The sequence below is a fragment of the Mastigoproctus giganteus genome, chromosome 2, assembly GCF_048544385.1.
Source record: "Mastigoproctus giganteus isolate SK-2022 chromosome 2, ASM4854438v1, whole genome shotgun sequence".
NCBI lineage: Eukaryota > Metazoa > Arthropoda > Arachnida > Uropygi > Thelyphonidae > Mastigoproctus > Mastigoproctus giganteus.
Window position 1 is genome coordinate 251814804 of NC_143576.1, and position 16944 is coordinate 251831747.

General features: G+C 37.8%; 1 protein-coding gene across 1 annotated transcript in view; it reads right to left on the bottom strand.

Annotated features, from left to right (window-relative positions):
* The window catches only part of LOC150090379 (A disintegrin and metalloproteinase with thrombospondin motifs 9-like), a 514590-nt gene that overhangs the window by 299026 nt on the left and 198620 nt on the right, over positions 1–16944 (bottom strand). The window contains exon 4 of the mRNA XM_090369090.1: positions 11545–11747. Within this exon, the coding sequence (XP_090225216.1) occupies positions 11545–11747 (203 nt within the window). The remainder of the gene's footprint in view (positions 1–11544; positions 11748–16944) is intronic.

Consider the following 16944-nt stretch of genomic DNA (forward strand, 5'->3'; position numbering starts at 1 on the left):
ACTGGGTAAGAAAGCATGTTTTTCCTATTGCCGTTCGCCGACTGTTGTATGAGTACGACTTGTATTCTTGCATTCTAGAATACAAGTTTCACGTTTCTTTTAAAAAAATTGTTATCAAAATATATCCATTTAGAGGTAGTAGTTATTATTATTATTAGCCATATGGTGTAAGGAAGCCTGAGGCTTATGCTGCACCAGCTGAAAAAAAAAATTTCTGAATCACCCTGAGAGAGGGAGAGAGAGAGTCAGAAGTAGAAGGGAATCACCAAAAAGAGAAGAATGATGATATCCAGCTCAGGACCCTGGGTGTGCCAAGCCCATACTCACCAGATGAGAGCCCCTGGGGTTGTTGTAGTAGTGGCATGTGATGCAAGAAAGCAAGTCTATGAGCTTATGCAGCATCACAAAAAAAAAAAAAAAAAAAAAATCACACCATTCCCTCCAAATGCCTGTCCAGTTTCTCCTTAAATTTATTTAACCTATCAACTTCCACAACGACAGGTGGAAGTTTGTTCCAGCAAAAAACACTCCGAATACATATAAAAGACAACAGAAAGAAATCAATGAAGATTAATAAGTAACTTAATTCATCTGAAGTCACAAATATTATATTGGACAATTAAAATATTTTTTTGGGTTACTGTGGGCCCTAGGTATCTACACAGGGAACACCCACTTTGTATAGACTAGGGTATCAAAAACAAAAAGCACTTTAGAATCTGTGTTTGCAAGGGTGTGGGTTCTCCTCCCCAATAGAAAGCAGATTCGCCCTAAACTCCATTGCGAGTTAAAACCACTAAGCCTCCGTTAGCAGCCCATTTCCCCTTCCCTCCTCATCTAGGCCAGAGTGCGCAACTTAATATAAGTACATAAAGTAATTAAAAGAGCTCCCTCGGACTGGCCAACACATCTGTATTTTAAGACTCCACTTTTGCAAGTACATTGTTACCTGTAAAATGCACCTGCACATTTAATAGCCTAATTTAACACGGCCCTGCTAATAACTTCTGAACAAGTATTCAGAACCATCAAATTTTGGTGAATAGTTGGAGGGTAATCAAAATTAGATCAAACAATTATGTTCATCAGCTAGAGTTTGAAGTACTATTAGTTCTCATTAAATCGATCAAACATATTTTTAGAATAGCTTCTCGGCCATTTTTCTTGAAATTGTTATGTGTTGATGGGGAGTTCTCTATTCATGTTCCATGGAAATTTTTTAGTTCATTAGCAAAAGAATTAACAATCAGGAATGAGGTAACAATATGCATTCATATTTGAATTATTTTTTATCGTTAAATACGAATCACATCTGAATCTGATAAAGATAGTAAATCGACAAAATGGAAAACATCTTTATAGATTATGATGGTTACACGTATTGATTAATGCCGTGTATAGCGCAGTAGAGAATTCCTGGTGTATCTTATATACTACGGTATACGGTAAACTGTTTCTAATTCAGTAATGAATAATCTATGAAACTGTAGACAATGTACAATAATGACAACAGAAAATTCTACATAAATAAAAGTTCCAGGTCGATATCGATATTTCTCTAACAAGCAACTTGGCAGACATGTTTCTCATGAACATCTCTTTCCCGTCTATACTCAACATATGGCAACATATTTTTCTAGATTGCACTAAGTGTGGCACTCAACCAAAAAGAAGGGGGGAAAAAGTAAGATAGATTATATCACGCGCAATTCAGTACCCCACTTCAATGCTTTTCCTGGTCCTCATCTTATAATGATAACTTCACGAATGCGAGTTTCGCCAGCTAAAAGCCCTTGCATTATTTACAAGCTAAAACGAAATCGAAGTTGCAGTCCATGACCAACTTTCCCACAGTACTCAGGCTACATTCAACAACCAGTCGACCTGATATTTCATTATAGCGACACTCACTTCTCAAAAAAGAAATGTTTGCCTTTCTTCCTAAGAGGGTTCCATCACCATTAAAGCTGTTTCGATGGCCATAACAATCTCTTCAGAGGGGCACATTTTCAAGAGCAAAAACATTCCTTTGCTCTGAACGATCTGGTTCGCTGTGTGAGTAAAACGAAAATAAACAAAGCTACTCATCTCTTTGTTTATGTCTAAATTGTTTTGCTGATGCTGGATTGTTTTGTGTGTCACCATGTGCACAGAAGAAAACAAACAGTTTTATTCCGAGAAATATTTATGTAAACTTTTCTTCTTACATTCAAGAGAAATTCTAATTTTATTATTTCGATTATAAAACTGTGTTTTTAATACAACTAACATATGAAAATTTGAATACATAATACTGTAGTTACATTAAGGTGTACTCTGGATTAATAAATATATCACAATAGGCACAATATTAAACGATTTTGTTTTATACTAATCAGTTATTTAAGCGGATATGCAAGTTATGAACAACGTCTTGGCCTACACACAAATTATCATCACGTGCAGATTTACTTGACTGTATTAATGCTTGACAAAATAACTACGTTCCTCAAGCTATAGCTTTGGTCTTTACTAAAATGAAACTTTTGAAGCTATCTGGTCACGCGAGCATCGCATGGCATAACGACCAAAAATATGATGAAAAGGGAGTCGGATGGAATTCAGTTAGTGTGAAAATGCCCACAAATTCTTCCCAAGCACTCTTCCCCTTATAACGTCATCTGCTCTAATCCTTATCATGACTGCTATGTTGCAGTTTATGCTATAACCACGTGGAATATTTAGAGAATTTCATTGTTATTGAAGGCAGATGTAACGGTCACCCTAGTGTTGCTGTTATATCTGAAGAAAGTATAATATAAAGATGTCGCATGACAATATCCATCTCGGCACTTTAGTTACTGGTGGTGCAAGATATGTTGGAAGCATACTGTTCTTGAATTTCTGATACTTGATTATCAAGTTGCAGTTGGTAATTTTTCAAATGCAGTACCGGGAAAAGACAGGGTTATGCCAGAAAGCTCAACTTCGAGTTCGAGAATTATCTCGAATGTCTTGTTTCTTATGAAGCTGATTTACTGAATAAGAGGTTGATCTCTATCCTCTCCAAGCATAAATTTGATTGCATTATCCACTTTGCTGCTTTAAAATCAGGAGAAGAGTCTTGTCGTATTTCTCTTGACTATTATAGAAAAAAAAAATAAATGTCGAACAATAGCCCTCGTAGAGTTTCAAAAAAGTTTGATGTATGCAATTGCTGATATTTGCCCACTGATGAAAATCATCCCGTTGGTATAGCTTGTACCAATCCTTATGAGTGCACTAAGTATTTTAATTTTTTTAATTTATCGCGTATTTTATGAAAGATATCCTAAAAGAATGCTTATAAATATGAAAAAGGTTGGAAAATTAAAGTTTTGCGCTATTGTAGTCCTATCGGAGCACATTTGGATACATTGGGGTAGATCCTCAAGGCTCTCTAAATAATTTGACACAACATTTAAGTGGCTGTTGGACGTCGCATAGAACTGGGAATCTTTGCTAATGACTTCCATACATTAGAATTAGATGGTACTGGTGTGTGGGAATTCATATAATGGATCTGGCCAAAAGGCACGTTGAATGTTCAATATAACTAGTGAAAAAAAAATAATAATAAAATAAATAACAACAGGAGAAAATTCTGTAGGTTGTCAGTCTTATAACTTGGGAACTGGCAAAGGCTGTTCTGTTATTCTAGAAGTAGCGCAAGCCTTTGAACCAGCTACAGGTGTAAAGATATCATAAAGTATTGCAAAAATAAGAAAGGGAGATGTAGACAAGTTATATGCTGATCTTCAGCAGCAAATGAACTTGGTTGAAAAAGAGAGCGCATACTATTACAAATGCGCATAGATACATGCAGATGGCAATGCTAAAATCCAATGCATTTCCAGAAGGTTGAAATCAAATGAGCGTCTACCATAAGTAATATATTTATAAATTTTAGAATAATTTTCAGAACAGACTTGAACTATTGAACTGTTAGACTTTTTAAAAAAAAATAAATGATAAAGTACAATGCAAATTATTACGTTAACCCCAGGCCCTCTTCCGGGCATGATGGGCTTGTACAATTTCTCTCGTTATACAACAAAGAATAATTATTTATTTAAAGAGTATTTATTTATTTTTTTCTAATAAATTAGAAAAGCTTATGCGACAGACACTCGATGATGTCTACAATTTATTATTAGGCCTATTTCAATAGTTCACATTAATATGAATGCATGTAGCAATAAAGACCCCAGTTACTGACTAATGAAAGATATCTGCCATTAGTATCGCTTCCTTTTACTCCGAAAATAATAACCCCATAAGTGGTGGTGTTTCTAGTTTATGATAATTAGCATCTCAAACCTGAAGCCATTCAGCTTTAATGCGCCTATTAATATCTAATTATCTTCAGAAGGTCGATCCGAAGTACACAAGAAAATTGCTTTGGATCGTCATGCTAGCATTCATTGAAAAATTCCCCTCAACCTATTCCCATTGTCATTTTTTAAACGGATATACAATAATGAAGTCTTAATTTCGAAGAAGGGATACCTAATTATTTTTTTTTTTTTATCACGTGCGAAAACTTGATCTTGAGAAAACCGGATCTGCCTACACAGATATTTTTTTATCATCATTATTAACATTGAATGGACACATTAAAAGCTGCTGTAGTGCCAGGTATTCAGTTTTAGCAGTAAACAGATCTATGGATAAAGAATATTATAAAGAAAGATGCCGCGTATGTAAACATATTTGTACTATCGAAACCTTTTAAAGAATTAATATCTTATCTTATACGTGGAAATAAATTGTACTGAAAAACAAACCTAACTGAATATGAACTGTCAAACGTTAATATACTTGTATGAGGGGGCAGTCAATACGTATTTACCCTCACCTAGAAATATTTTCGTTAGGAATTTGAACCAAATAAATTAAGTAATTTATTTGGTTTTACAATTCCATCAGTTACTGAACTAGATCGTGAATACAGCGAGAGGTGGTATGCTGCAGAAGGTTGAGACCCAATCCGTTATAATTTGCAAGGCAAAAAAGCAAAACAAATCCATAAGGAGATGGAAGCTGTATATACGGAGGATTGCCCGTCATACGATACTGTGAAAAATTGGAAAAGACAATAGACGTGTAGGCGAAGCGATGTGCACCATAGAGAAGGAAGGCCCAGGAGAACACCCAAGAGAAAGAAGGCCTAGCTAAGCCACAGACCCCTGCCATTGTGGCTAAGATGGAACAACTAGTCCTTGAAGACAAGTGACTATAAATTTTATAGCAATTAGTATTTGACTTATGATGCACCAGCCGTAAAAATACCATATTTGTCGGCTTACAAGACGCACTTTTTTTCCTTATAAATACCCTTATAAATTCCATGGGATGTCCTTGAGGAATGCGACCCTGAATTCGGAATTGACCTAATGACAAGATGGATAGCCACTGTCTCTCTCTATGCTGCAACAAAGAAGCTAACCATTACAGAGCATTCAAGGGCCTGGTGGAGTCGAAAAGTCTCTGAAAGCTTCCACGTCAAACAGAACATGCACAAGCAGTGGAAAAACTCCGGCTCACCCTCGGACAGAACGGCATTCTCCCGAGCCAGGGCTCTTTTCATTAGGAATAAGAGGGAGGCAATAAAACTTCACCTAGAGGCAACCATAAATAAAGGGAAGCCCTTCCATAGAAGCAAATCAGAGGACGCCATTCACTCACTCAATCTGAGCAGTTGGCTCGACCACATAACTAGGTTTGCGGCTCAGCCAGAATCCATCACACCAATGGAATTACCAATCAATCCGATTTCAACCGACCTCTTAAATTCAGTCCAACTTACCAAATATCAACTGATTGATGCAATAAACAGTTTAGCACCTACGGCCGCATCCGGCGCAGACGGGATTCCTCAGTTTATGTTGAAATGCCTGAGTACATTTATTGTTGATCCCATTCTGTCATTATTCAACAAAATCCTTCATCAAAAATTCTTCCCTCCTATGTGGCATGTCTATCTAGTAAGACCGCTGCCAAAAATACGCTCTGCTTCTCAACCCAGTCACTTCCGTCCTATTTCTTCTGCATCAAGCCTACTAAAGCTATTTGAGAAATCTCTTCTGAAAACGTTAACCACACAAATAATGCCACATCAGCCACCGCAGATCCACTATGCCACCCGGTCAAGATCCACCGCTACAAATCTAGTCAGTACCACTACCAAGATCCTCGAAGCATTTGAGCACGGTTCGGAAATCACCGTTACTTATATCGACGTCCAGGCAGCATTTGATTCCGTATCCGTTCACGCGTTGATAAGGCTACTACGTGAGTATTACTTCATTGGCGGAGACGTGCTCTGGTTCATTCAGTCAATGCTTGAGAATAGGACGATTATTGTTCGCGATGCCAATCGACGCTACACCAGAAATATTACAACTGGAGTCCCACAAGGTGGGGTCCTCTCTGGTATTTTGTTCTCAGCCGTTCTTCTGCCTTTCGTAACGGGCCGAACTGATATTATCACCTTCGCCGATGATATAAAGCTGTTCACTGTTATCAACCCCGGAGACACTGCTGACTACACAAATGTCGTAATCGAACATAAAATCCAGAACCTCGAGGCGTTCCTCTCCGGTTTCGGCCTTCACATCAATCCTGAGAAGTCGAAACAGCTCACTTTCTCGCTCAAACGGAACCCAACGATGGTGCAACCCAATATAAGAGGATCCGCGATTTCTGCTGTTCAGGAACACACCGACCTGGGCGTTATTTTTGACCAGAAGCTCTCCTTTATACCACACATAGACCACCTGCAAAAAAAATTCTGTCGACTCCGGTGGATGCTTAAGCAACAACTTATGCATGTCCATGACCAGGCCGTTGGGTGCAGGTATATTAAGACGTGTGTCTATCCGGTCATTCTTTATGGAGCAGAAGTCTGGACCTCAACTGCCGCAACGCATCTAAGACGGATTTTTGCGGGCGAATTTTGGCTATTGAAGTGGGCCATATGGAAATTCCGACTTCCCCCTGCACGAAGGACCACCCAGATGGCAGCATCTCTAAACATCAGACGTCTTCCTGCCATTATCCATGAGAGAAGACTCGTCTTTTCTGTAAAAATGATGGTTGGCATTATTTCGCACCCAGACTTCTGGGCCAACTGCGGTTGGAGGATCCCGGTCCCAAGCCTTCGGGCCAATCCAGTCCTCCAGGCCACCCCAAACCGGTTAAAGTTATCCGATCGCTTCATACCCGTGCAAATGCTGCAGTACGTATACTCCTTGGATGGCGACCTCTACAAGTTCGCATTGGATAAAAAATACAGGCAGAACTTACTCCATCGACTTCCTTCTCAGGACCATGTCACAGGGCATTAGAACCTGCTCCCAAGGACCTGTCCATCACTCCCATGGATCCCTCACTACATTGCTCCAACTTTCTGCGCCTGCTCAGATGACTCCAACACTGTAAGACGACTGCTCCCTGGAGGATAAATTAGCATGATAACATGCTGTTGTGTATATACGTTCACATGTAAATTTTCCATTTGCTTTCATTTCATTAGACTTGTATAATTAGTAATAAGATTATTTTTTCTCCTATCTCATCCTTGTTTATTGCAGTGTATTAGCCTTTGTAACCTTTATATTAGACTTTTACCTTGTATTAACCTTTACTGTAAACCCCTGGCTTGTAGTCGTGAAGGGTATTGTGTACGGCATATGCATTTTGTATGCAATAAAGATTTCTTCTTCTTCTTCTTCTTCCGTTAAAAATCGCCCTGCGTTTTAGAAGCCGAACGTAGCAATACAGCACATGCGCAAAACCGAGAGTTAACGTATAGTAGTTAACTATTATACGTTAGTACACTTTTCAGTAATTACCAGGCTATTGTTGGAGTAACAAGTGAATTTCAGTTATACATTTAAGCTCTAATCAATAGCAGGCATCAAGAAGGAAAAATTATACTATTTGATTTAAGCTAAAAGTAGTATAATATGCCAAAGAACAAGGGAACAGAGCAGCAGAACGAAATTTCGGGTCACCGCCTACTGAGAAGATGATTCGTCAATGGAGAAAGCAGGCAGTTTTATATTTTAAAAGAAAAACTTTACCGAAAGATAAACTGCCAAATGGAATTCACGTACTTGTACAAGCGAAGGGATGGATGGATGAAGAATGCATCAAGGATTGGTTTGTAAATGTTTGGTCCAAGCGTCCTGGTGGACTACTGCGTAAAAACGCATTACTAGTATGGGATCAGTTTAGAGCACATAGGACTGAAAACAAACTACTGGCCGAAATGATGAACCACAGAATTGGCGATAATTCCGGGTAGCTTTACTTCCCAGTTACAGCCGTTAAGATGTCAACATCAATAAGCCATTCAAGAATAACATGCGGGAGCAATGGAATAAATGGATTATAGAGGGGAACCATGATACGACGCCTACGGGAAGGATGAAAGTCCATCAATAGCACAAGTGTGTGAATGGGTACTGAAGTCATGACATGATGCTAAGACTGAAGTAATGCAATGGATGACACTAAAGATCATTTATTGTACGAGAATGACAGTGAAACTAGTGAATAGGGTGATGATAATGATGATGTTGAGGATAATGATCAAGTCAGTAATGAATCTGAAGTTGAATAATACTAAAAATGAGAGTAATAATCATATGCCTTTCTTTATTGGCTTTTGAGTTTTATTTTTATTGAATTTTAAATTTCCATTGTATTAACAATAATTTTTTTTCTTAAATTTACCGTTCCAAAATCAGGGTGCGTCTTCCACGCCACAGCGCCTTATAAGCCGACAAATACGGTAAATAAATAAAATAATAGGATGATGAAGATAACCTATGCATATCCCTCCTCCCGTGGGTAACAATCTGGCTGACCTTTGAATTTCCTCAAACTGTCAGCCTCTACCCATGTAGGTAATTTATTCCAGTAATTTATAACTCGCAGGCTAAAATTTATAACTCGCTGGCTTCCTACAATCCAGTCTAAACATCCCTCCCCGTAACTTGAATTTATGGCCCCTAGTTCTAAAATCATTTATAACCTTGAAAATTTCATCCTCATTCATTTTACTATTGCCTCTCAGAGCCTCAAAACACCTCGATCAAGTCGCATTTAAGGTGCCTAGTTTCCAAGCTGTGCACAACCTACATATTCAAAGTCTTTCCTCATAAGGACGTCCTTTTTCCGACCTCACCAGACGAGTTACCCGTCTCTGGACCCTTTCAAGAAGCTCGATGTCTTTTTTTTTTTAGGTGCGATATTCCAAGTGTGGTCTAACAATAGCCTCATATAATGGGATTATGACGTCCTTATCTCTACTAGTGAATTTAAGTGAACATTAGCCATGGGTTTGCATCATAATGTGCGAGTTCCTGCACATGTCTAAGAAGGCAGCCCCGATGGGTTTCAAGATTGTTGCCACCTCTTCAATAGCCTATACTGGAAAGAGTGTTCCGCACAATTGTTGAAGCTTTGTAGAGAGACAGAGAAAATGTTGATTTATTTATTTATTTGTATTTTCTGACCGAATTGAGAAGATAGATGAATTCTGGGTAAATCACTATGACCTAGAAACAAAACAAATGAAAACATTCTTTTTCACAAACCTCCAAAAAGCCAAGGTTCAATTTGTTTGCCATTAAGGTCACGTTCTCATTCTTCTGGGATGCTAAAAGTATCATCCATACCGATTACCTCCCAAAAGGCAACAACATCAGTGGGGACTACTACAGAAACTTCCTGGCAAAAGTTGAGAGGCACTCAAGTTAAAAAGATGCGGGAAAATATCCAAAAGGTGTCCACTGGCTAGTCGACAATATTCACTTTATTCTTCCTACCACTCACCTTCAGATTACGTGGCTGCAGATTTTTTGGACTGATGAGGTAATTAATGAAGTAGAACCTTGTTTTTGCTTAAAATGAGAAGTTCTATTCAATAAGCCTGAAAGAGCATATCCACAGATGTAAAAAATATGTAGTTATAAAGTTAATGCCAGCCAAATTTCACATCCCTAACTCAAATATTTCTAAGAAAGGGCAAATACTCATTGACCATCCGTCGTATACAGTCACTAATTCTTTGAAATAATTATTGAAAAGTGCATTCGTGTTATACTACAATAAAATGCATACTAGAACCATTGTATCGACTAATGCTGCATACCATAAGTAAATGCTTCACCCACTGCGAAGTACTCTTGGAAAGATGTAACCATGATGTCACAAGGTGACCTCATTGTTTAAATTGTGAGGCCAACTTCATAGTCAAGTTTTTACTGTTAAAAACAGTTTCCACAGCACTAAGCATGATAAAATATTTTGACTCTTATAGTAATAAAAAGCATTTAACTTGCTATAATAATGACGCGAAAAATTTGTGTGTAAACTCGCGCTCTCCTGGAGGATAAACAAAATTTATTTTTATTAACCATTTTTTTTTTTTTTTGGCAAACAATTTCCCAGTTCCTTCATATTTCTCACAAATAATTCCTACAATTACTTCGTCATACCTACTGCAAGGGCAAATGGCATAGTGCTATTGTAAGTTCTAATGTTTAATGTTCAGAATTTTCCATACTGTTGAATGCGCAACACCTAATACTGCTGCTAGAGTTTTCATGGTAATTCCAGGACCCTCTTCTATTGTGTCCTCCACCAGTTTGATCGATCGTGTCCTCCTTCCCCAGTCAGCTGTAGAAGGCAAAGAGGATCTTGTCTACGGACGGATAGCTCAAAGTCTCCATGGTTGGTCATCGCTGTTGCTGAAAAGTTTCATGGTAGAGAATGATTTCACTGCTGTTCATGTTCGCTCGTCTTTTTTAAACGAAATGAAGGGGTTTCTGAATCTATAACCATGTAAACGTCTTTCATCCCTATGCTCAGTAGAACAGCCAACAAAAGTAGAAATGCCAACAAAGTTTGACACACTTTTCTAAAACATCCCGTATAAACAGCAGAGTACAGCCAAAAACCAGTCTTTGCTTTGCACTGTTTTGCTGACGAAGTCTGTACACGCGGTACTAAGTACTACAGATTCTACCTTTCGTGTTTGGGATTTTCATTTTAAAAAAAAATTGCTTTGGATCGTCCTGCTATGATTTGATTTGATAATAATAATCACTTTAGACTTTCCATTCGGGACCATAATGGAAAAACCCATGTATCGTGAAATTTGATTGCTTTTACAATCAATAAAAAACCTCGTCTCTTAAAGACAAAACTAAAGGTGGTTGGTTTCCACCATCAATATGCTTCTTGCAAAAGAGAATTCTCAAATATTCTCATTAATTCCGAGACACCCATAATAAAGAAAAAAATTCGCGAAACATAATAGCATGCTGCAGTAGTACCCGGGCGAGGGATGGATAGAGTTATTTCCCTTATAAAAAATGTAATATATCTAAATCAATAAAGCATTATAATAAACCTAACTATATAATGCTATTTAAAAAGTAAAGTATTATTAATTGTCAGGTATATACAAATTCGTTTTTACTATAATAAACTATGCGATATCTGACTTACTGCTGCCATAAGAGTTAACACATAAATTCGAAGATTTTCTTTATGATAACGAGCCATTTTACTGTCTGTTGCCACCATGACTTCTATATGCCATTCTTCAGACATCGAACGTTTTCTCCTCCACCTGCTGGTCCCGTGAGGAAAGTAAGGCACAACATTTTCCTCGTGATATCGCCTATGATTGGTTTTCCAAAAGAAACGATCTGAAAGAAGAAATTGATAAATTAGTTTAGGAAAATTGAACTAATGATTTAATAAAAGTTAAAAATAAATTAATTTTTTGCCTCTTTGTTCGATGTGTGCAAACACAAAATCTAAACACAGAAAGCAGTCTAAATACTTTTCTTAAAGACTGTTGAGATCAGGAGAATTCTTTGTGTCAGGCCTGACTTAGCCGAGTGGTCATGAGAGCGAGTGAAATAGCACACGCTCCTTGAGGGGACCGGGGCTCAAGCCCGTGACTGCTAAATACGACTAATATTTGTATTGATTGATTTATTGTAAACTCCACTGACCTGGTGGTCCTGCCAGAATATAAACAAGAACATTTTTGTTTTCTAAGAGGACCTCAAACAATGAGATCTGATATAAACCCTCAGAAATCAGAATCAATTTGACTTCTGAGGATTTATATCAGACCTCATTGAAGTATAAGGCCATCTCTTGAGGCTTCATGTTAATTGGTTTGTGACAAATACACGGTCATCATTAGTGATAACTGGCACGAAGATCATAATGCCATTAGCGTCAGGGTTCGCTGATTTTTACACCATGTCAAATGAATATCCTACTAGCATGTTGATGCTGACTAGGGATGGATGAAGTTTCTCTTTACCTGAATAAAGAAGAAATTCTCATGTTTAAAAATCATTTTTCTATTGAGACATACAGTTCCAGTACAGATGCAAATGAGGTTGATTACGGGTATTCAAAATATGCAAATTAAGTGTAGTCTGTGGAAGAGCTGTATGTTTTGTGAGATAGTAACCCCAAGTTTCCGGGTGTCGTTCTTATCCAAGACCGACTTACGCATCTGTGACATAAAGCATAAAAAAAAAAAAAAAAAAAGGGAAGTCAAAAACAGTGGTGTGTGCTACAACTGAATTTAATACAAAGTGCGACTGAATATGAGAGATTATCAAAAAAATTTTCCCCCAGCCTTCTTAGTATTAACGTTTGTTTTATTGACTGTACTGGTGTTTATGTGGTAATATATGCCAGAAGTTTCATTATGTTTCAGAGCTGAATGTGTGATGGTGTCATCATGGATAAAGTTAGAAATCGATCCATTATCAAATTCCTGTTTTTGCAAGGCAAACAGCCAAGGACTATCTGTGAAGAGATGTCTATGGTGTATGGGGATATCTGCCCATCGTACAACGTTGTAAAAAAAATTGGTGGAGACAGTTCAAGTGTGGCCGGGAGAGAGTCCATGATGAGGAAAGAAGTGGCGGCCATCTACCTCTCACACTGCAGAATCCATGGAGAAAATTGAACAGCTGATCTTCAATGATCGCCAGATAAAAATTAAACAGATAGTTTCAGAGCCTGTGATAAACTATGGATCAGATCAGTGGAGAGCATCATTTACAATAGTTTGAATATGAATAAAATCTCAGCACGATGAATTCCTCGATTGCTTCAGAAAGAAAAAAAAAGGTAGGTTTTCTCTGCTCAGTTGATCGCCATGTGTGACAGCAATCCTGACCTGTTTTTTTTTTTCCCGACTGGTGACTATGGATACATCACTTTGACCCAGAAAAAAAAGCAGGTTTCAAAATAACGGAAATATCCATCATCAGCAACTCCCAAAAAGGCTGGACTGCAACCATCTGCGGGGAAGGTGTTACTGTCAGTTTTCTGGAATGGGATGGCTTGAAGATTATGTGGAAAAGGGTATCAACCATTAATGTACATTTACTTCAGCAACTTACTAAAGCAATTACATGCGGAAATTTAGTAAAAGTGAAGCGGAATGCTCAGCACAGGCATGCTATTGCTTCACTAAAACGTACCATAAAATACTGCTGTCGCAACCACTGATCTTGCCCGGAAGTTAGGATTTCATATCTTGCTACCCCTGCCTTATTCTTATTATTTGGCACTTTCTCACTTTCTCTTTCCGCAGCTAAAATCATTTTTGCATCGAAAGCATTTTTTTTTTTTTTAGCAATGCAGAGATAATTTCTACGATGAAAGCATGGCTTCAAGAGCAAAATGAGACTTTCTACAGAAATGACATAAGAAAATGGCGCAAAAGATGGGAGAAATGTGTCGCTCTGGACGGTGACTACATAGAGAAGGAATAATATATGGTCCAAATATCAACCTCTTGGTACACGTAGAACATGGTCAGGGGAAATCTTTTTGATATTCCTCGTATATTGCAATGAGTACAGTATTCATCCTTAGAGGAGGGGCGAATCAACTAACAGAGGCCACTTTTGTATCTTTTACTGAGTCTGTAATGATTCTATACGACTCTGTGATGTGTATACACACATATATCATAATTCACTTTCTAGTTTTATTTTTTTTATCTTAATCTCATTATTTTATTCATTATTCTGCAACCGTGTCATCTTATATATAAGAAACACTAAAATCCGGAATAATTTTTTGAAATCAGCACATTTTACCACAGTCCACTTCTGTTTCTAATCTCTAACGGCATTGATGAAGGAGGTTATCAAACTTTGCTGATGATTAATGGCAACGACCAGAACTGCATCACTTTGTTTTAAAAATGGTCTGAAAAATGGCAACTGAAGTTTAATGCCTATAAATGTAATGTTTTTTTTTTTTTTTTTTTTTTTTTGGACTTGGCAAAGAGAAAGAGTTACTTATAAGCTAGAGGGAAAGTTAGAGTTAAAAATGATCCAAGATGAAAACTTGGATCATTGGAAAACTTGGGGAGAGGTTACGATTCGGTCAGTCAGTTATTAAATTTTCCATGCAGTGTAAACAAGTGGTTAGAAAGCATATTATGCCCCGCCTATGATTTATAGGACCTTTGTAAGTAGGGAACAATGCCCATGAAATGATATATGTAATGCTCCTAAAAACCAAATAACAAACAACAACAAATGATATATACGATGATGATGATACCGCATTTGGAATATTTTGTCATGTCTGGTGATCATGCCTGATGAAAGACAGAGCATCCAGAAAGGCAACCAGATTGATAATAATTACTAATTGATGCCCATATGAAGAACTGCAAAGCCTGACAACTAAACATCTCAATGGGGACCTGGTAGAATGCATAAAGTCCTGAGGGAAATCAGTAAAATGAATGAAGGAGGTATATTTTCACTGGCAGGAGAATCAAGAAGTTGGGGTCGTAAACAGTGGAGGTCCCAGGATTTTCTAAAGGAGAGAGCTGAAGCACTGTTTATAGAACATTAAGCTTTAATCATCATGTGACAGTAAAAAAAAAAAATCCACATTAATTTGATCATAAGAGGAAGGGGGCTATATCACCTTCGCTTTTTTTTTTTTTTTTTTTTTTTACGAAAACCCCAAACGCGAGAGGTGTTAGAACCAGTAGTACTTAGTACTGTACCATACTTCGGTTTAGAAGACGAAAGAAGATATTTGTTGACATTAGACTTGAACTTCTGCAGACTAATTTTCAGGAAATATGCATGAAGGAAGATTGTTCCAGAAAACGCCACTCGAATGAATAAATGAGGAAGATGAAAAGTTCGTTATGTGAGTTTGAAGTTGGACAGTAAATGGACGTTGGCTAGTGGCGGCACGTGTTCGGATTCTTTTGAAGGAGAGCGGGAATTATAGAAGCCAATCGAGAAGAGCAGTGCCCATGGAAGTATCTGTAGAAAAGGCATGCAGCAGAAACAGTATGTCTATGAGACAGCGAGTGGAGAGACTCGGTTAAAGATGAGTAATAATTAACCTAACTGCCCTCTTCTGAATGGAATCTAGAAGCCTGAGAGAGAGAGAGGTTTTGCGGGCATCGCCCCAGTTGTGGGAAAAATACTTCATGGTAGGGCGGATTTGCGATTTGTACAGAGTGAACAGCTGTTTGGAAGAAAAGTAACGCCGAGAGCGGAAGAGAAAACAAAAGTTTTTTAGATGCAGAAGAAGACGAAGACAGAGGCACTGCTCACAAATACAGTATAAAGTTCTGGAGTAACAGAAGTCTGGATCTCATGCAGTTTACCTTCGGGTAGAATGTTGTAGACCACTGGTATGAATTACCTGCATAGTGTACAAAACGGAGAATTTAGTAAGGTTTAAAGTGGGATTTGATAGTCACTTTTTCGACGACTGAGAAGGTATGAGCGATGGATTATTATTTTTATTTTTATTTTTTTTGTAGGCTCCCTTGCATTATTTAGCCATTATAATACTAATAAGCTCGTAAAAATTGCAAAATGACATTTAGTATTTAGTAATGGCCGCATGGTGCAAGGAAGCCTATGGCTTATGCTGCACCAGCCAAAAAAAAAATAATAATAATATAAATAATAAAATAAAAAATGAATAAATAATAATAAGAAGAAAATTAAAAAATAAATAACTAATAAGAAAAAAGGAAATAGACAACCTATGCGTTTCCCCCCTCCCGTAGGTAATTATCCAGCTGACCTTTGAACATTCCCAAACTGTCAGCCTCTACTACCATGTGGGTAACGTTTACAGTAATTTATAACTCACTGGCTAAAATAAAACTTCCTACAATCCAGTCTAAAAATCCGCCCCCCCCCGTAACTTGAATTTATGGCCCCTAGTTTTAGAATCATTTATAACCGTGAAAATTTCGCCCTCATTCATTTTACTTATGCCTCTCAGAGGTTTAAACACCTCAATCAAGTCTCCTCTAAGGCGCCTAGTTTCCAAGCTCTGCATCCCGCATATTCGAAGTCTTTCCTCATATGGACGCCCTTTTGCCGATTTCACCAGGCGAGTTACCCGTCTTTGGACCTTTCAAGAAGCAAGTGCGGTCTCCATACTTGAACACAGTATTCAAAGTGTTGTCTAACAAAATTATATAATGGGATTGTGACGTCCTTATCTCTACTAGCAATTGTTCGATAAATCATCGATAGGACACCATAGGCCTTCCTTGCAACTAGTCTACAATGCTCGGAGAACTTCATGTCTGACAGTATCGTAACTCCTAATTCTCTTTCTTTTCAACTCCACCAAGTGTATAAGTTATTTTGGGTTTACTGTTCTCCAAGTGTAATACCTTACACTGTGCTGGATTAAATCATAACTGCCATTTTTCTGACCATCCCTGAAGTCTATATAGGTCACTCTGAAGAAGCACGATATCTGCAAATTTAGACATCACGCCCTCCATCGATGTCATTTATGAAAATCAAAAACAACAGTGGTCCTAATACTGATCCTTGGGGAATCCCGCTTCTT